Source organism: Emys orbicularis, chromosome 6, assembly GCF_028017835.1.
Source record: "Emys orbicularis isolate rEmyOrb1 chromosome 6, rEmyOrb1.hap1, whole genome shotgun sequence".
In the NCBI taxonomy this organism is placed as follows: domain Eukaryota; kingdom Metazoa; phylum Chordata; order Testudines; family Emydidae; genus Emys; species Emys orbicularis.
Window position 1 is genome coordinate 41,301,879 of NC_088688.1, and position 27,168 is coordinate 41,329,046.

Genomic DNA, 27,168 nt, shown 5'->3' on the forward strand with positions numbered 1-27,168 from the left:
TCTGATGGATCAGGATTTCTGTCTCCTGGCTGGGAAAGAAGATCTGTACCTTCCCTGGCCCTTTCAGCTGTGCTCCTTGTGACCCCTCTTCTTTGTTAAACCTGGAGTGAGGTTTTTGATTGTCCCTCAAGCTTGGGGTGTCATCTCAGCTCACAGGGGTACTAGAGGAGTGTGACTGAGATGGAGGTGGTGGTCTTTCCAGCTGATTGCCAGGGTCAGACAATGCTTGCATAGAGGTCTGCAGAAGATGAAGCTTCAATCTACCCTCTCAAGCCTTCAAAGTGCACTTCCAATATCTCCTGCACACTGAACAGTGCTCAGGTACCACGTGTGCTGTTGTTTATGGCCATTGCCATATTGCACAGGGAGCAGATGTGAAATCCCGGAGACTTGTTTTTGGCCATTCTAGACTGTATACGGGAGGGTAGGAGAGCAAGAAAACTCATCTATGCCCCAAGTCTTACTAAAACTACAATAAATAACTTCAAAAAAATAAACACCAAAGGGTTGAAAATGAACTTATTGAAGAACTTACTACCAGAATAACAATAGGTCTGCTAATCTCTTTAAATGGTGAAGAGTTCCATCTCAGTCACGGGCAGTAGGAAAGAACTGAGAATGAGGCTGTACCAACCCTTATACTCTCGGCTATGGTGGTCATGAGGGCACACAAGGCACAGGTACAGCCCGACGGCCTCTGCTATTACCAGAGAATCCAATCTCACATGCATGTGTACCAAGAGTGGAATCAGTGTGAACAACACAACTCTAAGAAGAAAGTGTATTCCTTTTTTTCCAGTTCGCCAATAAGTCCTGACAACTAGTATGGATGCAGCCATTATACATCAGTAAGCACACTGATTATGACTTCTACAATCAATGAGGAATTAACTTCCACTAAAATATTTAACTGAAAATATGGCTGAAAAATACAGAGAACTTTGATTAGCTCTTAACCAGAACGTTATCAGCTTGTACTATGTAGCTCAGAGTTAATGTGCCTAATCATTGAAATGACAACTTTCAGCCCTCACTGTGCTGAACTGAAGCCTAATAAAGTCACTAGGAGACATGGGTCTTTGGGTTCTCAAAGAATAAAGTACTGGATGCTTGGTGGTAAGGTGGATAAAAATCAATATTTTTTAAAATAAAAATAATGGATTTTTTAAAGTTAAATCAGAATTTATTTTAAATTCAATAACTTTTTCTTTTTAAAAATAAACCCGTTTAAAATGAAACTTGAAATTATGACAACCTATGTTAAAGCCTAAACTTACTATAGTCTATTAAAACAATTTAAGTAAAAAAATATGCTGCATCAATAAGATCATCTCAAATTTTAATGAGTTAAAGGGTGCTACTTTTTAAATTATACACAGAATGGGGGGGGACTATCTTAACATTTAAGATCAACTGAAGCTTTATAAATATGTCACAATATCATATGCTGTATTAAGTATATATTATTTTCACTCTTTACACTGGAGAAGATGCCAGTATTTAACTTTTTCAAAACGTAAGTATTTTCAGTTTCTGTTGGGGAGGAAAGATTTTGCTCTAATTACTTTTGGTTGCAGTTTAACTAGCATATGTGAAGAGAATATTTTCTTCAGTTGAACTAGTTCATTTAAAGTTGAGAAAGCTGTTATGAGTTGAAAAAGCAGGAAAGTTTGTTTTCCTCTTCCAATCTAAGCATAAAAAAAAAAAAAAAACCCACAGGTGGGGAGGATGAGATCTACTAGTCTTAAAAATCTGAAGGACATAAGGCCAGATTTGCAAATTATTTAGGTGCCTACAGATGCAGAGCAGTGCCTACCGGTCTTTTCAAAAGCACCTAAGCAGGTGAGGCACCTAACTCAAATTGATTTGAATTTCCATTTATATCTATGGAAGGTAGACACATAACCTGATGAGGCTCTTCTCAAAATCCCATGAAAGGGATCTATCTGCATTTTTAGGCAGTAATCCCCTTGAAAACCGGCCTATGGGTGACCAGAGACATTCTTTCAACTCACTAACTACAGATAATCCTTCTCTTGTTTATTAAATCAGTTTGTTTGAAATGCAACACATGTTTTGATAAATGTATTTTTCTCCTTACATATCCAGCACATTTAAAGTAGTTTTATTAAATAATAAAAGGTATCTTAAAATGCTGGTTTTGTATCTTTTTAATCAAATTCCAATTTCTATCCAAATGCAGTTTGACACAAATCCCAAGTAAAAAATCATCATTTAGCAAATACATGCATCATTCACCATTTTCTAACATAAGAAAAAATGTAAAAATTAAGAATCCTGAATAAATATAAGTTATATAATTGCTTAAATAAATGCATATAGGCATTAGTGTATCCTCCTAGTTAGCGAAAAGTAGTGCCAAGTTTAGTATATAAAGGCTATATTTGGTTGCAAACCAACATGTTTTAATCGTTACCAACCAGAGAAAATGAACCTTTCTTTACGAAAATAACTGAAGTACAAATGGAACACGAAATTAAAATCAGTTATTTAAATCCAGGGTTCCTGCTTGCTGATTTAAATCAGGATTAAAAGCAGTAATTTAAATAACTTCTTACATCAATCCTAGCTATTTTCATGACTGTCAAATTAAGCGATAGCCAAAAATTCCAAACTCTTATATCAGAAAAAGATTAGTGGCATAAAAACAGTTGAAAATTAATAAAGTTTAATTAAGATTAGCAGGGGATAATATATAGGCCTTTAATCTGAATAAACTGCACTAATTCTACTCATAGCTGTTTTTTAATGAGCTGGTATCAGAAAAGTGCACTTTTGCATGGGGTGTCATTATATAATACATCTTGTTAACTAGTGAAGGAATTTAATTTTGTACTGTAACTTGAAATATTTGCCTTTTTAAAATAAAATGTTGCTATTGTTTTCAACAGAAATAACCGTATAATATGTTAATGTCTGATGTTATAAATACCTGTCCTCTGTGAAGTGGTGGACGTTTAATAAAAGCTTAATAAAGTCATTGCGTTACATTTTACATGTGTAGGTAATATAAAAAAAAATTGAAAAACCACCACTGAAAAACCCTGTACCACACAACATCAAACAGACTACCTTGGCAGTGGAGGTTTCCAAATATATTTTCCAGGATTGCATAATATATGACTCCATTTGGCAGGTGGTTCAAAGAGCTAGTAGGGCAGAGTTTGTTCTAAAATAATTTGGACAATGAATATTTATCATCATTACCTACACTCTTCCAATTTTAAAATAGGATTAAATGTACTAAGATTACAATGTAAGCAGTATCTTTCATTACAGGTAATTGATGTGTAAGTTATAGAACTTGCTGTCCCTTTTTCCCCCTTATTTATCCCATCACTTAGCAATCCCTTTTCCAAGCTGCCAATAGAAATAAATGGGAAAATTGCCTGTAATCTGGTTGAAGTATGAAAGCCTCTCCAATTGCACTGTCAATGCCATCCAAAAGATCTTCCATTTAAAAGGTCCAGTAAGGTTTGTATAAACATGATACTCCTCTTAAGGCTGATTGCAATCATTTCTGGGAAACACTGAGTTTCACTGGCCTGAAGTTTTAGAGTTAGTAGATCAATGTACTATTCCTGAATAATAAAAGACTAGTTCTTGATTCCTAGCCACACAAATGTTATAATTTACATCTGTTTCTTAAGTGCTTCTAGAGACAGAACTGACATGAAATGTAAAGAAGTAGTGGTCATGAAGCACTTCCTGCTCCCTCAGGAACATACATACCCTATTTTGAAGTTAGCAGTATAGTGGTAATAGGGAAGATACCATCTTTTGGTGATTTATCCCCTCCTAGTAAGTGACAATTAGTTATGTAAATTAAGCTTGTGCCAATTCTCACTTGTTTCCTAGCTTAGTCCCTAATCTTGCAAAGCAATCCACTCAGACAGAACCTTATGCCTGCCTGCCATCCCACTGATCGCTGTGAGAATCTGTGCAGTTGTAAAAGTCTGCTACAACTGACCACTTAGCAGAAATAATGCATTGATTATAAAAATAACAGAACGTGTGTTAACTGTAAATCACATGAGATAACTACATGGCAAGTTTGGAAGAAATCCAATCAACTGTAGGTTAAGTAACTGTTCTTTCTTCTTTGAGTGATTGTCCAGATTACTAATCACCAGCGCAAAATCTAAGAGACCTCAGAGTCAGGAGGTGGATGCTAGGAGTCCTCTTTAAAGAATGATTACAGGACAGCTCTGTCAAGGTTGGCATCAGATCTTGAGACCTCACTAAGGAATAGTGCTGGGTGACAGTGTAGACTGAACCCCATGTAGCTCCGGCCGGGGGTTGTCGTGGTCGCAGGTGGCCTGAACTGGCGTCAGGAGCTCCCTACCTGAGTCATGTGTGGTTCCCGCTCGGTTGGGTGACCCTGGTTTCCCTGGATCCTTGGTTTATGGGTCTGATGCTCTGACACCTTGGTAGTCAGGTAACCTTTCATTAGGGAGACGGGCCCAGCAAGGATCACTGGCCCATTGCACAAGGACCATTGCACCCATTATTTCTCCCCACCAGGAAGGATCTGGGTAAACTGCTCCAGCGCTACCATCTCCGCCGCTTGGACCTTGGTCAGCTTCTCTGGTTCTAGCCATTGCTAGCAGTAATCCTGGGCTACTGCCTTAGGCCTGGCCCCAAGCGGGTACCATTCATGACTGAATAATTTGCAGTTTGTCTCAAAACTGATGCCAGTCTGGTCCAGGATGGCCCCCTTCACTTTGCTGTATTCCAGCGCCTCGTGGGGGGTCTAGGAAGGCAAGGTAGGCAGTCTGGGCTGGTCAAATACAGAGCCAAGAGGTAGCCCAGTGTTCTGGCGGCCACTAGGCGGCGGCGGCGACGACTTGTTCAAATGTCACGAGGGTCCAGGACCACCACTTGTTCCCAAGCCCGGCTTAGGGTTGGGTCCTGCCTTTGTTCCTTCAGGAAGTGCCCATCGATGTCCAGCCACCCCTCTCCGTCCTCCTCTGGGTCCCTTTCGTGGGGTGGCTTCGAACGAGCATCTCGGGTCAGTCAGAGGGATTTTGGTAGCCCAGGAGCACCCTTTTTGCTGGCTCCATTCTCCTTATGTCTGTGGGGAGCTTACTCCACTCTTGCAAGACCTGATGGAACAATTGCCAGTCACATCCCAAGATCACGGGGTAGGCCAGCTTCAGGGCCAGACTGACTCAACATAGTTCCTCATGCCAGGCGGCCTCCCTGGTACCCTGGTGGTCAGGTACAGCCGCACATCCCCATGGATGCATTGTAGGTGGATATTTGTTTTTGCTGGATCTGGGGATTCTACCAGGCTGGCTTGGACAAGTGTTTGACTACATCCCCAGTTGAATAGGGCCATTAGTGGGGTTCCGTTCACCTGCACGGGGATTAGGAGTTTATGTGGGCCCCACTTCTGGGCCCAGAGGCCTGCCACCCACACCTGGCCTACTTCAGCTATGCAGCTGAATGGTTGCAAGAATATATTTTTATACTGAGAAAAGTGATTTTTACCCACTCTCTTCCTAGTCAATAATAACTGAAATGTCTCTCAAATCTTCCCAAAACATAATTTTTTTTAAACATTTAAAAACCTTAGGCTGGCAGTGCTCCCCTTGGCCAGGGCTGGCACCAGGTGTTTTGTCACCCAAGGTGGAAAATCTTTTCGGTGCCCCCAACCAAATAAACCAAAACAAAACAACAGAGCAATGTCGCCCTCCCTTCCCCCTGCACTTGATTTGGTGCTCCTGGAAGTTGGCACCTAACCAATCACCCTGATTGCCCACCTCTAAATCCTGGCTCATATCACAAAGGTATGACATTTCTGTTTTCTTGGGACCAGCAAATATGTGTGTAGGGCACAGGACTAGCACTCTCCTCTCTTCTTATATTATACAGAACCAGTGAATGTATAGGTTATAGGTTATATATTTTTGCCATTAGAAAACAAACTCTCATTTACTGATCTCCTTTGTAAAGCACTTTGAGATCGACCGATGAAAGATGCTGTATAAGAGTTAGATATTATTAAAACTGAGATACGAAGAATTTCTCATGTCTAGTGTGTAGTACATGGTGTTTCTAAAAATAGCTCCTGAGAGCAGTTTATAATTTGAAACATATACAATGAGGATATCCTTTTAACTATTTCTAATAGTACCTTTTTACATATTTATAGGGTAAGAGATTCTGGTACATGGTGTAAAGAAAAGGAAACAAACCTAATATTTTATGTTTGCAGTGTTGTTGTAGACATGTTAGTCCCAGGATATAACTTTTCTAGACACAAAAAAATCATGGTCTTAATAAAGACACTGGGTTTATGGCTGATTACAACAATCTGTAACCTACTAACCCCCCTTTTTTGACTGCAGGGGTGTTAACAGGCCACTTCACCTTGAATGGTCCCTTAAAATATGTGGTTTCAGAGTAGCAGCCCTGTATCCGCAAAAAGAACAGGAGTACTCCATAAGTACTCCTGTTCTTTTTAAAATATGTGCTAACTACTTATGCTAAACAATCTGTTCCATCTTTCCCAGACCTGAAGAAGAGCTCTGTGTAGCTAGAAAGCTTCTCTCTTTCATCAATAAAAGAGATTATCTCATCTACCTTGTCTTGCTACTGTTATTTTAGACCATTAGAAGAAAATTCTGACACTTTCAGTGAGATCACCAACACAACTAGGCAAATAACGGATTCTTCAGTTCTTTCACAATTTTGAAAAGTTAAAAAAAATGGGAACGTGTAGCAAGCTTCAGTTCTTTGCAGTCCGTATACACAGCAACAAAGCATTCAGTCTTTTTCTTTCCAGTCCTGGACTACAGCATCCCTGGTTCAAATGAATAAAGAAATGGAACTCTTTGTACATTTAAAGATACTAGGTTGGATTAATAACCAATAGCAAATAAAGAGTTAAAAAAATATATCTTGGAGCAGTTAGTTTAACTTTTCAAAATTGTGAAAAAACTGAAGAATCCATTATTTGCCTAGTTGTGTTGGTGATCTCATGGAAACTTGCCTATTGAGCAACAAGATCGAAACACGATTAGATACCACTCCAAAGTAACAGAGATCCCCTAGCATCTCATAGGCTAAAATTAACACCAGGAAGATAAGATACAAATGCAGGTGAATAAAATTATAAAGGCTAATAATCACCAAATTTACCACTGATGTCACATTCCCATTGGGCAGGCTGTCATAATCTCATGACCCAACAACAACCAGTTTATAGGGCATCAACAGAAAGGAAGAAAAATAAAGAGGATGGTAAAAGGAGACAGAATATAACATAATGGAAAGAGCAGCATCACACAAATCATGCCTGTTGTTGAATGGGCTACCAACTAACTATATACATAATTCTCTGCAGTGGGCCAGACTCTTCCACCCTTATTCACTCTGAAAGGCACTAATTTAAGCACAGTACAGGATTTGACCAAAATATGTTTAGTCTCTCCTTATAACTTCAGAAACATTTTCTATTAATAAATGTAACTATAAACTCTATAAAAACGCTTGCAGAGCTAACTGCTAAAAACGTATTTGTCTCTATATTTCTATTGCACTCATAATGTTCTTTAACATGTTTACTTCACATACATGGGAATGTGCTGTATATGCTTTTCTAAAGCTCAGAGTGTCAGTTCAGAAAAGAATGTATGTTCTCCCTGTTTATCATTTTAATTTGAGTATATTTTACATGTAAACAAATGTGAGTGTTTTACATACTTTAACATTTACTATCTCAGAATACTAACATTACATCTCTACGTTAAGCAGAGAGAAAAAAATTGTGTAAGTATCAGAGGCTGCCAGCTTAGTTTCTTATCAAAATTCTTTTGTTTAAACATGTTTTGACATGAGTTTAAACAGAAGCACCTTATCTTATCTACTGTAAAACAGATCTTTAACAATTATCATTGAATAAACATTAGTACCAATTAACAGACTGCACAGCCAGCTTCATTTTAAAATAATGATGCACAATTATGAAACTGATAACAGTTAAGTATAGGAATTTTTACTTTTTTTTATAAAGAATGATATCTTTATCATTCAGTTCCTTTAAAGACAGAATAACCTTCTAAGCTGTATTCCATATTATAGCGTAATGGTGAAACTAAGCAGCCACAATTCCAATCATGAGCTGGGAGGTAGTTTTCTACTTTAGACAACTCAATATCCTCTGCTCCTGCCTACTCGCACCTGCTCTCTGACTAGAAAATATCCAGACATTTCCTGTTAAGGGTCACCTCTTTGGTCTGAACTAACTCTGACCACAACTCATAAAGCAAGCCCAAACGCTCATCTGTAAGCAGTGCTAATCACATTGGAAAGTATTTACAACATATGGAATACAGTTTCACAATTAATTCAGAAGTGATCTATCTTCACTTAAACTGGCTTTTAATCTATAAGAACAGTGACTAGAATGAAATGATGGATGTAAATCAATTAAAAAGAACACACCAGTCCTAATTAAAAAATGTTCAAGGCACATTGTGTATATTATTTATTTATTTAAGGGTATATATTTAACATATATATTTATTTATTTCAAGGCTCGCATACACATACGCACGCGCACACACACACATTTAATTTCAGTATCTTATCTTGTAAAGCTATGTTAAAATATTTTAGGAATTTGCTAAGTACCATGGACCAAATCTTGCTCACCTTCAATGGGGCTATTTTTATGAGTAAAGTGAACATGATATGACCCCAAACTGGAACTCAATCCTGCCCCCCTTAAATCCAATCAGAGTTTTGCCATTGACCTCAAAGCATGAATGATCATTATCTATGTTAAAATAGGTCTCTCAACTAGCACAAACTTCAGACTGCTGAACTAAAGTTAAATGGATGAGCGGTTAATCACTAGAATTAATTTGCAATTAATATACAATCTTTTAAGTAAAAACATATGCTTTAAATGTGTTCTTATACACAAGCAATCTAATACAATCTGGTCATAAAGTTATAATAAATTGTCTATGCTGATGTTGAAAAAGTGAAGAAAAATGAAAATGCAGTACGTAGCTATGTGTGGTGAGAGGCAGAATTTATGCAAGAGATTGCAGTCACTTACCAAATTCATCTTTGGTGAAAATCCAAGGATTAAATTGGCCTAATATGTTTTTCTGGATTATTAAGAAGGAGAAGCAGAGCTATTCACTAGCAGATGCATTATTCTGCCAGTCACTGTAACTCATGAAAATAAAATTAGTACTTTGCCTCAAAGTATGGGGCAGAGAAAGAAAAAAAAAAGAAAATATGTTAGGATTTTGATTTAGTGTACCAAAAAAAAGTTATTTTAAACAAGTCTATGTTATTTAAAAAAGAAGACAAAAATATGACATTTCGGACTGCTAGAAAGTCATTGCTTATATCTGGCCAAGTATTAACTGAATGTTCTAACAGATATCCCAAACTATTACATCCAAACACATTTCCTGGAAAAACTATCATTTGAATAGTTTTATGACCCTTTGTGAGACTCAGAGTCAGAAGGTAAATGCCTGATTAAAAAAAAGTGTAGCACACAAAAGAGTTTTTCATTGATTTTTTTTTTCTTCTGTAGTAAGCTCAGTGTGTAACAGGAACAAGTTTTATTTCTAACCTAAACCAGGCTTTAATACCATTGCTATTTACAGAATAATTAGTTTCTACTGCTAATTAGTTTCTTATGAATAATTAGTTTCTTATTAATTCATCCCAATGTACTTTTAATCATTCAGTTGTGCTATTTTGACACAGCCTTAAACTGAGGACAATATGGAACTGCGTCACCCCTGATGGGTCACTGGTAGGCATTCTGAAGCTCCCTAGCACGTAAGAACAGCATTCCTACTGCTACACCCCATCTAAATGTGCATCTTATTTTTCTGTATGTACCAGTCCTCCTCAGTGAATTGGTGCAGTGAGGGAAGAGGAGGCCTTGCTTTCTCTCCAGCCCCATTGCAGTACCGAGCAATCTGAGGAAGTGAGGAGAAAAGTCCCTGCTCCCATAAGTCCAAGGAATACATTTGTCTTTAGCAGGGTGTACAAGAGATGAGAAAAGGTACCTTACCTTCTACCCATCAACGTACCTACAAAATGGTGAGGCAGTCTTGCTTTGAGTGATTAATTTTGGGCTGAATCCTGCAAAAAATTATTCATGTGAGTGGTTTTACTCAATGAGAAGTCCCATTGAGTTCAGTGTGTTTGTTTACATGAGTTAAGCTAAAGTGTTTTCAGTATTAGGTTCAAAGTTTCCATTTTAAATTGAGATGAAAGTATATATTTGTTTAGTCATACGGTGCATCTCCAGTGTTAAATGAAACCTTCAGACTTTCCTTCAGTTAAAAACACAAAAGTCTAGACTTTATTTTGTGATACTGGTCACTTTTCTGGATTTGGTATTAAATAAAACTCATTGTGGCCATCTGGAACGGATTATGCAGTCTATGGGTATACCTTCCCCCACCTCTCTATCCCTGTCACTGCGCACACACAAATTTTATAAACTAAATCTGAAGACACCTGCTAATCAACTGAAAATCACAGCTCAGCTAACTGCATCACAAATGAAAAATAACTCCCTTTTTAGTGATTAGAAAACATTCCACTCACATAACGCTCTTGTTAATTAGCTGCAAATCACCTGCTGGTTGACATTTGCCATGTAGTAAGCAGTTTTTCAGAATCACATTCTAACTTCTTTATTGTTCCATGTTCCCTTAATTCCCAGAGTCTGTTTTATTCCTTTCAGCTACAAAAATCTATGAGTAAGAAATGTTAAGGGTCCAATTTACACCTGCGGAAGCCCGGAAGTTCATAGGTAAGGATGAAAACCTGGGCTGTATCTCAGGACTTTAGCTCACAAATGTGTACAAAAGAATAAACAGACAAATAAAATTATATAAATTCCAACAATGGAAATTAAGGCCAAAGTGCTGATTGAATTTCCCGTCTTGATTCTTAATTTATCTGCTAAACTCTAAGTTCTACAATCTAATTACATATTTAGTCATAATTCACAACCATACTGGTTTATTTGGGTTAAAACTGATTAAAACATAGCAACATTATAAAATGTGTAATATTCTCAGGCTCAGTTCAGCAGTTGGTGTAAATACCTTGTCTGATTAGGTACATCTTTTTAAATGTTTGGACAGATATAGCCAGCAACACACATGCAATAAAGAGTTTGGTTCTTAATAAAGTAAATAACAGAGAAATCTAAAATGAAGCAATGCAAAATACCAAAAGCAACTGGTTCACAATATATATACACCTCTACCTCGATATAACATGACCCGATATAACACGAATTCAGATATAATGCGGTAAAGCAGTGCTCCGGGGGGGGCGGGGCTGCGCACTCCGGTGGATCAAAGCAAGTTCGATATAACGCGGTAAGATTTTTTGGCTCCCGAGGTCAGAGTTATATCGAGGTAGAGGTGTGTGTATATATATATATTTTATATATAAAATTTCAGCCAAAACAGTTCAGCCATTTCTAAAAACAAGGCTATGGAAAAATACATTTTTCAATATTAAAAAAAATTCTGGTGACCATTTGTTTGGAAAGTTCTAGTGCCCCTCTGAGCAGGGACTTGGCATTTGGTAAGCGGAGGCCTTTAGATCAGGGATGTGCCTTGTGCCATTCTCATGAAAATGTGGCCAAATTTGGCCAAGCTATAAGCCTTTGAAAAGATTTCAGTTTGTACATTCTCAGTAGAGATTTACTAGAGTTAACAGCTAAAAATCTCTGAAGATAACATCCTCATTGAGCATTTTTAAGCATAGATATCTGTTTCGGATGACTGGTATAGACATAGGTATAGACATGGCTGCCATGTAGCCTCTGAGTTAGGGGCCCTTGTCCTTATTGCAAATTGCATCAAGTCACAGTAAAGTTAACCAAGAATATTTTATACACCATTGCAAGAAGTTCTCCAGAATCTCAAGCTAAGACGTATCATACTCAGAGCGATAAGCTAGTTGCTTGCCACCAAGTACATTTCCCAACTAACGATAAAGAATCCATTTAGTCCAATGGCCAAACTGAGGCTTTAAAATTTCTGCATAATTGTCCTCTCTCCTCTGGTCTGGGATATTTTGGAAAGAGGTCTCCTACTGAAGAGGTGAATATGATTTTACCAAGGGGGCTATTACTGTGCTGATCTTATGTATTTACACTAGTTCTCATAACTTATGAAATTTCCTTATGTTTTAACCGGCATCGCCTCTTCAGATCTTATGATGTCCTTAAAGGAGAAGAGTACAGGAAACCCTGTAGCTAATATTGCACTTTTCTGGTTTGGATTTGTTTTCAGGAAGGAGGTAGTAGGTCATTTGACCTGAACTGTAATCCCATGTGGGAATGGAGCACTTCTGTTCTGGGCAAGGACTGCCTGCAGTGCTCCTTACGTTTTAATTGCCTGCAGACACAGGGACAGGGGGATTCCTGTCTTTGAAACTTTGAGCACCTTTTTTCCTATAGAAGTAAGGGTCCAGGGGCTGAGAACAAGACAGGCACAATTCCTTTATGTTGCTGCCTGAAATTAGAGCCTCTTTCCCTGACAGAGCAAGGGTCTATGAGCTGAGAACCTAAGACAGGGCTTCATGTAAGTAGCAAGTTTGAGCAGGAACACTTCTCTGCAAGCCCAGACAGGCTTCAGAGTGGAAAAGGGACAGCAATCCTGATATGGATCACTGCAAGAGAGGCTGTGCGTAGGAGAAAAAGGACAGCAAACAAGTGCTGAAGCCTATCAACACCGCTGGACTGCCTCAGAGCAGGCACATGCATCACAGATTGGTGGGAAACACTGGGCTACATCACTGGCAGGAGAAAATGTTTATAACCAGTTTCTCCATGAGCCGGATCATCCCCACCCCTCATAAAACATGAAGGGTCTAAAGTCTCCACAAGGATCCCCTCATTGATGTTCCCCCATATCACCTTATTTGGAAGGGAGAAAATTTTGTGTCCCTCCCCCCCGCAATGGAATATGCTTCAGGTCCCTCCCAGGGACAGATTAACACAGGGGCTTTAGGGGCTGCAGCCCAGCACCCCAGGCTAAGGGGGGCCCCAGCGCAACAATGCTTTGGAAGGCTGCCTGCATGCCATGGCCCCACGCCGCTCATGGAAGCGGCCAGCTGCTGGCACTTCTCTGCGGCCCCGGACAGGGGTAAGGGGAGGTGGCTCCGCGCACTGCCCCCACCCCCAGTACCATCCCCGCAGCTCCCATTGGCCGGGAACTGGACAATGGGAGCTGTGGGGGTGGCACTTGCGGGCGCGGGCAGCACAAGGAGACACGCTGTTCCCCTCTCCCCAGGGCTGTGCAGAGACATGCCAGCAGCCGGCCGCTTCCGGGAGTGGCATGGGGCTATGGCAGGCAAGCGGCAGGCAAGCAGCCTGCCTAAGCCCTGCTGCGTTGCTGGCTAGGCCACCTGTGGTAAGTGCCTCCCAGATGGAGCTTGCACTTCACACCCCCTCCTGCACCCCAACCCCCTGCCCCAGGTCAGAATCCCCTCCTGCACCAAACTCCCTCCCAGACCCCTGCACCTCCTCCTGCATCCCAACCCCCTGCCCCAGCCTGGAGCCCCCTCCTCCACCAAATTCCCTCCCAGAGCCCACACTCCTCACCCTCTCCTGCATCCCAACACTCTGCCCCAGCCTACAGCCCCTCCTGCACCCAAACTCCCTCCCAGAAAGAAACTAATATAACAGCTGTTCTAAGGTAAGAAGTAGGCTATTTTGAATTAACTTAACTATATTCTACATGTTTTAAGACTTAAATGTAACCATAGAATGGCTTTATGTTAATTAAAAGGCAAATTTAGTATAGCATTAATAGCCTCAATGCCATAATTGTGATCATTTTGTTTTAAATTAGAAAAAAGACTTGTATACAAGGGCCCCACAAAATCTAGTAGTCCTGGGCCCACAGGAGAATTATTCCAGCCCTAGTCCCTCCCCCAAACCTGGTAAATCCCAAGATATCTATGAGAGGCCAACACCATCTTCACAGAGGCTCTGGGCTTCCACACCAGCCCTGACTCCCAGCAGTGCCACCTGCTTGGCTCCATTGGAGCTGTGCTACCAGAGGCTTCCACTGACTATAGATGCCCTGGGATTTCCACTAGGTGGGCTCTGTAGAAAAGATAATACAGACTTATGCTGTATTATCTTTTCCAGTGAATCTCCATGGGGCCAGGGTGTATGGAAAAGACAAAGTATAACCTTTCCAGGTCTCCCAATCTTCCCTCATACTGCCCAGTCTCCACTTCCTCCCCCCAGCTTGGACCCCAGACCAATGGATGACTCTCTACAGGAGCTGGGGTGGAGGGAATGGAGCCAGTGTGGTGATTCACCCCTCCCTTCTGCATAAGAGGAAAAGATCTGTGTGTGCAGGGTGCCTTCTGTGGCCTGAATAATTCTCTCTAGGATCCAGCAGACTTTGGCCAGTCCCTTTAGCCATTTTCACAGGAGACCAAACCCATCCCTCCCTATTACCCCAAGGGATCTCATTGAAGAGATTTTCTCCTCCAGACACCCCTTGCACAGGTTTTACACTAGGAGAGCAATCTGGTCCTGTGTATGAATTTTTTTAGAAGTCTTAAACATAAAGCAAATACTTGATCCAAACTTCATAAATGTATCTGCAGTAGCTTTCCTTTTTATTAATGTACTTCCTTAATCCCTCAGATTATCCTAGTTAATAATGAAATTCACAAGAGGAAAAAACAACTTAAGTTTTTTCTGAAACATATATTACAATAATTACTATAATAGATTTAAGTATTTCAATTCCATGCATTTCCTGATCTCACATATATGGAAGAAGTGTAATGGTTTAAAGAGTTTACAGAAAAGAGAGCCAAGAAATGGATGCATTAGGCTGTTCATGCTGACTACCAAACGTAAAACACATTCTGATAAATAACAGTAAATCCTTTCTGAAATGTAAGTGATCAATGGTTTGCTTTACTACAATGCAAACTTGAAAATGGATTTCATTTTATACTTGTGACAGATGCTTTCAACTTTCAGCTACATGTTACTTCATAAAAGAAGAAATAGAAGTAGTTCCGGATATTGATCTCATGCCAAATTGCTGGTCTCAGTCATTCAAAATGCCAACTAACTTTTCCTATAGGAAGAGACTATTTTTTATAGCTTGTAAAGCTCAAAATACAAATAAAACTAATAAAGTTATCCAAATGGTTACCTATAATACTTAAAACTTTCTTATATGTCTTAAGTGTCTAAGAACTACTTGTGACTTGGACTACATACCCAAGCAAGGGATTAAGGGGGAGTAAGAACTCCATAGTATACTCCTGCAGGATCCTGGATCTGTGAGGGGCAAGAAACATGTTGAGTTTTGGCTCTCCCCACATCCCTAGCCAATTCCCCAACTAACACATATGAATGGGTGCAGGGATATTATAAATTTACTGCTATAGGTCAGGGGAGGGTGTGAGTACGTGTACTCAAGACATAATATTTTTCCTCTGCCCTTTTTGAGGTTGGGGGCAGAGAAGATGGGGTCTGCCACAGCGCCTTAACCAGTTTTAACACCCAATCATGGACTGGTAGAGCAACCTTAGAAGGGGCTGCTGCAGCCAAAATATCACAAAGACTGTCCGAGGGCTCCTTTAGCTCCTCCACCTCTAGCCCCAAATTCGTGATGACCCATTTGGTGAGCTCGGAAATCATCCAGAGACAGTGGGTGGGAAGGACCCGTGACCACGTCATCTGGGAATGATGAGGAAGATGCCAACACTGCAGGAGGGGCTGGGTCCTCCTCCAACACCAGGGTCGCATTCACTGGGGCCACTGCTGGGGTCTCGGTACCAGGGTTGGAATCCGAGCCTGGGTCCCGTACCAGTCGGGGCTGCACTGGGGCTTACCTCTCAGATGCTGTCGCAGATCACAGGGGGGAATGAGGACCTGGCATCGGAGGCAATCCCCAGAGGTTCCAATACTGCCAATGCATCAGCCACTGCCCCGGTGGCCAAGCACCTGCGGCAGGTACAGCACTGAAGTCCAGTGCATAAGATGAGCAGTGTCTCTTCAGTGAGAGGATGGATTCCTCTTCTGAGGATTCCTCCCTGAGAGACCACAGTAGAGCCGTTGTCGCTTCCACCTGCTGGCTGTGATGCGGAACCAGGGAGAGATGCCGAGGAGTCGGGGACATGAGAGCGAGCCATGAAGCTGGGGACTGGTGTTGAGTTGGTGACCATTGCAGCAGACCCATGGCGGGTTTCCCTCTGGAAGGAGCTGCCTTCAATTACTCCAAGGTCAGTGGATAGTCTTGGGGAGTGGGCAGTACTTGGAGAGCCATAAGGTCCTTTGCTGCCTGAAAAGCCTAAGGTGTTGAAGGGGCTCTCAAGAGTAGGGTGCCCCGACCACTCCGAGGAGAAGGTGGTGGGTCCCAGACTGGGCTCGGCGCCCTGAGTGGAGGCTTTGGGGAGGACGAGTGGCTTGGTACAGGTCTCACCTCATCAGTCACTCCCCGCTTATCCTTTTTCGGCGCAGGGGAGTGCCCTCTTTTGGCACACTGTTTCTTGGGCCGCTTCCTTGGCACCGGAGATGGTGATTGGTGCCGAGAAATTCCCAGTATTGGGGGAGCCCTCCGTATCAAGGCTGAAGTGCTCAGTGCCAAATTGGAGCAGGACAGCTCCGAGGCAGGTCTAAGTGTGCTTCCATTAACAGGGCCTTCAGACAAATGTCCCTGTCCTTTTGTGTGCGTGGCCTGAAGCCCTTGAAGATCTTGCACCTATCTTTAATGTGAGCTTCCCCGAAGCACTGCAAGCAGCTCACATGCGGGTCGCTCACTGGCATGGGCTTATGGCAGGTGGCGCATGGTCTAAAACCCGGGGACCGGGGCATACCCCATCCCTAGGATGACATCCCGTGATAGGGACTGCTATTCAGTCTAACTAATTAACTAACAGCTAAACTCCTAACTATACACAAGAACAACTGAGTGCAAAAAATCACTGGGAGAACTTGCAAGCGCAAGAGAGAAAGCTGTTTCAGCAATTCATCACGGACAGTAAGAAGGAACTGAGAGGGCACAGGGCTGGCAGAGCCCCTTATACTGCGCATGAGCATGGGGCTCCAGGGAGCACTAAGGCCAGCCCTATGGAAAATCTCCTGGGGGAAAAATCTCCGGCAACTGTGCACATGGGCACGCCCATACCTAACATGGAATTGACATGAGCAAGCACTCTAAGAGCCCCCTGAGCAAAGGGGAAGCAGAGAAAGAGTAAGTTTGAACACCATCCCTTGGTTCCTAAAAGCCAAATCCAGCCCTAAAGATATTAAAAATAAAAGGCCTGTGGTCAGCTCTGCACAGGTATGCATGAAAATTAAAGAAGCTTTTTGCCTCTCTTTTGTGCATCTATGCAGAGGTCAAGAAAAATTAGAGTCCTTTAGTTCAGGAGCACAAAGACTTAAGAGCCTAACACTGATGCCATAACCCTTTCCTCTCCCTTGAAAAGGCCAGCAAAGATGGCCCCACATTGGGGGAACATATCCTGCACTCTTTTAAAGGACCTCACTGCTATGCTCTCAGAGGGAGTTTTGTGGCATCATGCCTCGAGGAACTCCGATTGGGCCACTGCACCTCTGCATTAACCCCTACCATAGGCTATGCCCCTGGATACAATACTTTCTACTGTGCATTCTAAAATGTTACATAGTGTTGCTGTGTCCTGGAAAACAGCTGCCAAGTGACTCACTGAAGTAGGTCTGTCATTCAGTGGGTGAAGTGATTCTTTTGCATATACAATAAAACATGAACATATTTCTATGCATTTTCATTATTTGAAAGGATGTGAAAAATCCAGAGAAACAAATGTATAGCAATGCTATTGCCTTTCCTGTGGATACTGGCAGTGCTGGGGATGCATGTTGCGGAGCATATTGGTTGGTGACAAAAGGAGAAACACAGCATATTGCCTAGAAATATACTTCCTAAATAATAAGGACAGTAGTAGCTGGCAACAGTACAGAAGCGTCTAGTTAAGAAAAGTGCTCAGGGCCTCCTCAATGTCTCCAGCCCAAAAAAGTATGTGTAACCACTTGAAAATGCACAAAATATACCACATATGGCATTTTCTAGTTTTCCTGCAGTTTGTCTAAAATATAGATTATTAAAATACTTGGATTACTCAGTATAAAACACTATGGGCCTGATTCTTTACTCATATATGTAGTGTTTACTCTCACACAAGGGGTCCACTTAACTCAGTAGGTTTATTGTGTATATAGAGTTGAAGGATTAAGCTATATATAAAATCATTATTTATAGGGATTTCAATCACTTTAATATTATAAACTTTCCAAATTTCTAGGCATGATAAGGTACTAATTGCAGGGGCCACATCTGTGTCAATGTCATTGCAGCACTTTATTGAAGAAGTAACAATACAGTTTGTGAATGGGAAAAGAGAAACTGTCTCTAACTCAATAATAAGAACAAACTCTTCTTAAATCCTTTATGGCTGTAATAAGTTATTCTCTTATTTAAATCACTTTGTTTTTTGCAAACCACATTATATTTGTATTTAATTCTAAAAGACAAAAAAAAGTCCAAAGATGGAATACTATCAGTGGGATGTGAAATTTCATGCTCTTACTCTTTTAAACAAACACTATCCCTTTAAGTGAATGAAGTTCCAAATGTTTCTCTGTTTAAAACATTTAAATTCTAGGGGCCAAATTCTGCCCTTTGGAGATACACACGCGCATCTCAGTTTCCCCCTAGAACTCTCTTCTCCATAGGTTGTTGGATATGTGTTTTACTTGGTCTGCTGCCATACCAGGGAATAAAATTAATGGCTCTGGATCTTCCCTCCCAGCAGGAGGAGATTCATTCCCTGAACATTTTATTCAATCAGTCATATATGTTATTTGAAAAAACAGCTTTTCAGTACCTGGGTATAACAAGCTAATGGTCTCAGGCTATGAGTCTATACCTTACAGAAATTAATGAGCTTGATTAAAGATCCTTTTGTTTTGTTGAGAGAGAGAGAATATAGCTTTTATTTTGTTTATTCCCCTCACACTGTGAGCGGTGATGCAAGCAGACCATGCAAGGGAGCAAGAGGACACTTCATGCCCCCATACTTTTCTGCACAGGTGACTAGGTCAAGCAACACTCTTGCACCTAATTTATGCTGCTATAGAATTAATCATGGAGGGGGGGCACAAAGGGGGGCTAAAAAGTTGCCAGGAGGGTAAAGGTATGGATGGTTTCAAAAGATCTCTTTTTTTTTTTTTTTTTTTTGGCTTTCAGGCTCAACAGAGGAAGAGCTTTTTTGAAACAGGGGAGGAAGTAGGGCCAAAAGCCCAACTCAGGCTGAAAGTATTAACTCAATCTGCCATAGCAAAAATAATTTGTAGTATAGCATATTGGGTATTTTAGCTTCTAAAGTTTCATATTTGGAAGAGAAACTATGTAGAACATGGTTCTTAGAGCCTCAGATGTGAGATAGCAGCTGGGTCACAGGCAGACAAGAGGCTACCAGGAAGAGGATGCTGTACATCTACAAAGATATGGGATCCAACTCATAGGAGGGAAAGAAACTGGATGGGTCTCTATGCTTTTTTGTTTTGCACAGAGATTCACAAAGCCTAGGCCCAGTTCCACAGAGTTGACCCTACCAAGATGGAGATCATCTTGCTAAAATAGGATGATACTATTTGTGACACCAACAATGTTGTATTCAAGTCTAATGACTGTAGTTTGTCCTCAAAAGGCACACACTGCTCCTGTGCACATTCAGAGATAAAATATGGACTTATACAAGTTTCCACACTATTTTTAATGTTCTTTTGTCAATAAAAAGAAAATTGCTAAGGCTCCATTGGGGTTTGCTAAAGTCAGAGTCACTTTATGGGGAGGAGGAGATTGATTATCCAAACAATACTACAGTATTAATCAATAGTAGACTTTATATAGAAAACTATCAGCTCAGTATCCTAACATTATTAATATTTCTTTTTAAAGAATTCACTGCAACAATTACAGGATAAAATATTAGGATTTGGTATAGTGTCATACTAAAAATGACTAAGTGAACCATCCAATAAGGGACTGTGATAGAGAAAACAGCCTTCATTTGTTTAACATTTTAGTTCAACCAAAGACTTATCCTGTGCACAAAACCAACACAAATAAAATAACTTCAGAGTTTTCAAGTAAAGAGATAAAAGCAAGGAAATGCTGAATAATGGGCACAATTCCTTTATCAAATATTCCCATTGTGTTTAAGTGAAATATGTTATGTAGGTTCAACCACTATTCTGAGACTCTGCAATAAGTGTACAGTATTAGCTACCTGCACTTAGCTACCATGACATTTATTTGAAAGAAAATAAACTGCTGAGCTATTTCAAAAAGAAAAAAAAAATCTTCAAACACAGCTTCACGCCTTGTGTCCTCAGGGTCTCCACATCAGTGTTGAGGGGGTACAGTTTTTGCTGCCAGGAAATACTCTTTCTGATCAGCATTCCTTTCTGGCTATAGCATAAACACTGGCATCGCTGATAGAAGCATGCCACGTCCCCAATCCTGCCTACAGTAAGCAGACCATGCAAATCTCTTTTATCAATCTTTTTTTTAATTGCTGTGAGAAAGGAAAAGGGAGGAGAGAATGCCTTACAGTCTCCTTTTCTATACCAGCTTGGTGCCATGCTCCAGGAGGGGGCTGATGTAACTGGGGACTTAAGACTAATGTTTCAGCCTTAGCACTGTTTACTAAAATAAATCAGCATAAGTCAGGGATTTCTGGGTGAGGAAGGTCAAGTCCTTAATATTATTTAGTGTAGATTTTGTGTGAGAATTTCATTTTTATAGTTTTATTAGATAGTTATAATCATTTAATGAAAAGAAGCACTCCCTCATGAAAGTATATAAAAACATTGACTTTGAGACTATTTGTTTATACAACAGATAGAGACACACATATGTGTATATAAATGGGACTACTCACATGTATAAAATTAAGCCTGCATATGAAGAATGTCTTTGCAGAATCAGTGCCTTAAAATGGAACATTATTAGGTTCTAAATTTGTACTTTATTTAAGGATGTTTTCAAAGTGATTTTTACCCATTAGACCAAAGCAGTTCTTTCAAGGATATTGGAATGTATTGTATCAATCTAGCTACTACATGTGCTCATTAATTGCATATATTAAAAGTAATTTATGAAATATTGATGAAAAACACATTTTGCACTCAAAATGGTTACATACAAGAATCCAGTACCTCTAGCATATTCTTTCATCGCTGCGCTACTGTAATTCAAAAACAGATGAAAGAATTTTTTCAAAAATATCATAGCTTTTATGCTCAAATTCCAACCAGGAGTGAATTTTGTCTTATAAATCTTGAGGGCATTATTCTACACTGATTCCATACCTAAAACCTCCATTAAAGTTTGACATGTTGAGTGAGTATAGAATATGCCCCTTGAAAAGGATATTTATAATAGAAACATTAACGATCCTTAGCTATATAGATCAATACTAGCATCACTGTTTTAATATTTAGAAAAAAAGAAAACTGTCCCTAAGAAACAGGTGCACGCGAAATGCTATTTAAGACAATCTATTTGTACGGTACAATATTTGTTTACCTGTAACTACACAGAGAAAACTGAGTATTTAACAGGATTGAAAGATTATAGATTTAGCAGTGTTGAACCGGCTCATAGAAATGGTAATATGTACAGCAAGACACCTTTACACATAAGTAGCCTTGGTATGAACACTAAAAATTTCACTTTTTTCTTAACTTAGGTTAGATAGCACAGCAACAAATGCACAGCCAGATTCTCAACTGGTGTAAATCTGAATAGCTCCATTGAAGTCAGTGAAGTGACACTGATTAGCACCAAGGATTTGGCAATAATGTTTTACACTGAAAACATTATACAGTAGTAACAAAACAATTTTTTTCTCCTGCTTGTTGATCTTTTTCCCAGAATTTTTAGAATTTTTGTTCAACTATAAAAGTTTGAAACGATCAAGCAAATTCATCAGATCTACTCCAAGATTTTTTATGGGAGCAGTTATGAGAAGCACAGTTATTGAAGTTATTGAAATTGTAAGTACTGTAAGTTCTTAGACATTTTCTTTCCAATTTTTTAAAATCTATGTTTTAATGGTCTGATATATTCTCAAAGACAAGCAACATATTATCTTTTTACCCTCACAAGATTACCTACCCCTTAAATTACTTTAAATATAGGTTTTATACATAAGTAAATACAAGAAAACCATAGAAATAAGATAAAATAAATACAAGACCTGCAATAAACCATACCTAGTAATAAGAACCGCATTATCGTGGTGGGCAATCCCATTTTCTGGAATGGTGTTTCCATCGCTTTGGTGGGAGAGAATGGATTTCTGCCACTTACAGAAGCTATCGAGGGACTTGTCTGCATGGTGGTTTATCTCCAGGTTTGGCTGCAATACAACATGCATACCAGAAATGTTCCAAACAAATTACTAAGGTCAGTTGTTAAGCCTTTTGAAGACTAAAATGGGACTATAATTAGAAGCAGTGGTTTCTAGAAATAATCTCTTCTTGCCAATTTTTATCTCTAAAATCTGACCCAGAGTTCAGTTAGTGTATTACTGAACAGGCATTCTTTCACTTCCAGCTTTAATAATGATTATGTCAATATAAAAATTTTAAATTATAAAAATATAGACATAGAAATAAAATTGTAATTGTAAGTCTCTACCACTGAAATCTCCAAAAGTAAGTTGAAGATATCTGTTACATTAGGTAAATATTAAAACGATAAATGAGGCATATTCCTTGAAACTATTTCAATCTTCCTTAAAAATAGCAAAAGATTACAGATGAGGTTTTATACTCAAATATAGCCTTTCTAAACAATAATTAGGTGGATTCTATAATGGTACAGAGTGAAGTATGCTGCAGTTTATTGGTCTGAAGTTTAATGTAATTGCAGCTCAGTCTTACCTGATCTTCAGTGAGAACAATTAAACGAGTCACTATAATATTCACAACGTTTCCTAGACTGGAATCACGATAAAGTTTGGCAACCTGACCTCCAGAAAAGAAGAAAAGACACAAAGTCAGACAAGAAACACCATTCATTTGACATATGCTTAAAAATTAGTCTGTTGTCTCTTACTAAATATAATTTCATAATTTGAACACTTCTTACAAGCATCTAAAGAACTATTTCTAAGTAAGCCTTAATCTATTCAGTAAGATGAATCAATATTCCCTACACTATTTTCACTGCAAACACTTTATAGAATAAACTTGTTTCACAACTGAATAACTCATGACAAGAGATGTTCAGAGTGCTAGCTAAAGAAAAGTACCAACCAAAAGTGTAATCACTATAACTCGTAATTAGAGGGTCAATTTATTTAAATGAAACCCAAAGGCATTGAAACATGATTTAACAGTGATCATAATATTCTCCCTGATGGAGAAAAGACAATAGTATTGCACATCTTATTTATCTCCTAATACTAACATTTTACTATATATCACTTTTTGCAGGCTGATACATATTTTAAAGCATTGTTTATTTCAAATCAGAAAACCATATTGCATAATTGCCCATCCTATAAAAAGTGTTAATTATGTTAATATATAGAGGGGTCAAACTTACAATATTCATTACACTCAAAATGTAATGTTCAATGTCTTTGCGACCATGGTATCCCACCATCATTTTGTCTGCTACTACCAGCGTCTCCACAAAGCGTTCAATGCTTACTGATCTCTTCTGTCGACGATGACTACTTAGAGTGTTATTAATTGGAAGTGAAGTTGGAAAAGCAGATGTATCATTCATCCACCAAGGTTTACTACTTCTTGTGAGGTCTTCTAGGAATCAAAATAATTAACCACTTCAGATGGGTCACTAGTTAAACATGTTCAAATACAGCTGTTTTATGTTGATATTATTATCTTAAAGCTTCTAAAATAACAAGAGTTTCTTGAGGGCAAAAAGAAATTAAATCTTTTCTATAAATATATAGTATATTTTACACTTTCATTAGCAAATATTTTTGCAGATTGAAAAGGAGCTAGATTTAAACAGAGAAATATTTTTTAAAATAAATATAAAGCAAGTTCTCTTGCTTTCATACGTTGTTTCATACAGCTGCTGCTAACAATATCAGCTTGTTCTCTTAAAAGGCCTGATCCTGCAAAACTCTTATTTATATTCCCAGATACAAATTACATTATAACATGGAATTAAGGATTAATACATTTCAGTATTTAAATGGTAAAAACACTACAGGGATCTTGTAATTATCCCAAAAATAAGCACTACAAGCCTAGGAAATTCAGAGTTAAGGTTTAAAGTTTAAAGAAATCCAAACATATTAAGGCATGGTAATACACAGTTAAGGCATTCAAAAAACCTTAATTTTGCCCTGTAATGACATCATGCAATACCTGTACAATTAAGCTTAGTGCGTAATAGTGTCTGTTCTGACAGATTAAACTGATGTTTTAAAATATATTAAATAGTTTTCATTCAGGAGGAAGTTAATAACGGTCTAACTACACATCTTAATGGGCCTATTTTTTAATTAATTTTAACAATAAAATAAACTAAGGGCTAGATCCACAAAGGGATTCAGGTGACTAACTGGCATGCTAGGTGCCTCAGTCCAAAATTTAGATCCTCAAAACACCAGCTCAGCTGCCACATAACCCTACAAACACCCAAGTTTCCGCTAGTAAAGTCCTCAAGGTACCTAAATTTCTGCTGCCGGGCATATGCATAGCCACCTAAGTCCTAATGCCCAAGCACCTAGCTCATGCCTAAACCCCAGTGGGACCTTCAAGATAGGCACTGCCCCACCTAACTCACCTGTGGAGCCCAATCAGGTAAGTATGGTCAGTGGGAGGAGGCGGCAGCAGTACCCCTGCCAATGTTAGCCCAGTGGTTACAGCACTCATCCAAAATACAAGAGAATCATGTTCAAATCCCTTTTCTGGCTACAATGGCACAGGAATTTGAACTCCAGTCTACTTCTCCCATCTGAATGCCCTAGTTACTGGCCCATGTGGTACGCTGGGGTGGGTTTTTCTCAGTTTCTCCCACTGAAGCTATTCCATTCTGTATAAATAATCAAATAGTCATTGAAACGGGGACTTGCACTTGGATCTCCCAAATTCCAGGTGGGCACCCAAACTCCTGGGCTATCGAGTCATTTTCGCTCTCTTTCTCTGAATGAATATTTAAGTATGTCATCCTCAACTACGGAACAGCGACTGGCACGTCACATCCATAATGAACAGCCCTTATTTTAAAAAGTAGCCCTGTGGGTTTGGGCTCAATTTAATAAAGTAAGCATATGCTTAACTTTAAGCATGTGCTTGAGTCTATTCTTCAGGAATGCACTTAAGCACAGGCTTAATTTAAGCACATGCTTATGTCCCATTTACGTCAATGAAATTTACGTATATATTTAAACTTAAGCATCTGCTTAAGTTCTCTGCTGTGTATGGATGGACTTAAGCATGTAGTTAAAGCTATATCTGAGCTTAAGAGCTTTGCTGAATTGAGGGCTTAAAAGAATAGCTCATGGGAGTAATAAACATGGGTCTATTTCTGCATGTATCTACTGAAATTAGTTAATTTGTGATGGTGCCTATAGTGTCAATGGGAGTCAGTAGTTGCTTCAACTATACACCTCATTTTCAATGGTTAATGACTCAGCTATGAAGAAAATGTGTACAAGGTCAAAACAAGGACTCATTGTTGCAGTATATTTCTCATTTATTAAATGTTTACAGTTCATAGAATATATAGCTTTATCAGAGCCATTTCTTTAAAAGACCCATATCAAATTGTAGAGACACTGAAAAATGAAAATAAACTTGGTTACTTCAAACCATTGGGTTTATTGATATCATTGTGACATCCCTCAGGCAAGGTTATAGTCATTTGTTAAAAAATCAGCTTCAGGTATTAAAGACTGCTGAAGTTTCTATAACCAAAAAAATGCATTTTCCTGTATTTCAATCACTGTTCAAGGAAATTAAAGTTTGTTTTAATTGATCAAAGATTTTAGTCTTACTGAAGCAGTGATTTAGGAATGTCTGGAATCTTGTCTGATACATTTTGTAATAAGATGGGGGAAAAAACCTTTGTTTGGCCATATTCAAGTTGCATAAGTTCATCAGTTTGAGGATTTTTCGTGCTTCTATAATATAAAAATTATTTTATAAACATGAAATGTAGACTAGGAATTTTTTTCTCTTTCATAATAAAAGATATAAATAATTTGAAAATAATTTAGTGTGCACTTATAGAAACCTTTTAAAGAGTAAATAACAAAAAACATTTTGCACGTAAAGGTATGGCTTTCATACCAAGGTAACAAAGTACTTATATATATATTGTGACAGAGCTTCCTCTCTCCCTCGGTGGGTCCCGCGCTTCCATTTAGCAGTGGGCTGGGGTATTCTTCTTTTCCCTCAGGATTTTCCCCACGCCCCTGAGTTTAATGTCCACACCCTGCCAGAGCAGGATTCCTCCCAGCCTCCCTGATGGGTAGGGTTGCCAACTGTCTAATGGCGCTGTGATGGTGCACTCCACATGTTTTATAAAAATATGCTTATGAATGTGAATATAATGTAACTGGAATATGCTTTATGCAAAAGGTCTCTTGTAAGGTATCATTACAAAGGTTATAACCTACTGAATATATTCCTCCTATTTGTATGTATGTATCATTCTTGTATCTGAAGCTAGAATATGAAGTATAACTCTGAGGTCCTATTGTAATTATGCAAAGTGTGGGCCATTAATGGTGGCTTAGAATCTTGATGGCTCCCATTCACTAGGACAATTGGTTGTGAATGGGTTTATTTACCTGAAAGCCTTCCTGTGTACATGTGGGCCAGCCCATGGGTAATGAAAAATGAGGTCTCAGAGGACATGTGACCATGTCACATGATACTGGAATCCATCTTAAATTTGGTACTTTTCCATTTAGAAGGGAGAGTGGGGATCCAGAGAGAGAAAAGATTCCTGCCTTGTGCCAAAGCTATGAAAGGGGGTGGAACAGAACAAAGGGGGCTGCCAGTCATAAGAACACCCCTGCTTTCCACCTAAGATGTCTGCTGGAACTAAC

General features: G+C 39.2%; 1 protein-coding gene across 2 annotated transcripts in view; it reads right to left on the reverse strand.

Annotated features, from left to right (window-relative positions):
- Positions 1-27,168, reverse strand: part of ADAMTS6 (ADAM metallopeptidase with thrombospondin type 1 motif 6) — a 299,292-nt gene that overhangs the window by 239,608 nt on the left and 32,516 nt on the right. Inside the window, exons 4-6 of one of the 2 annotated variants that reach the window (XM_065406967.1) lie at positions 23,679-23,893; positions 23,012-23,095; positions 22,340-22,485 (exon numbers count right to left, since the gene is read on the reverse strand). In XM_065406967.1, the coding sequence (XP_065263039.1) occupies positions 22,340-22,485; positions 23,012-23,095; positions 23,679-23,893 (445 nt within the window). Of the gene's footprint in view, positions 1-22,339; positions 22,486-23,011; positions 23,096-23,678; positions 23,897-27,168 lie in introns of both variants that reach the window. The other variant, XM_065406966.1, reaches the window with a different exon arrangement.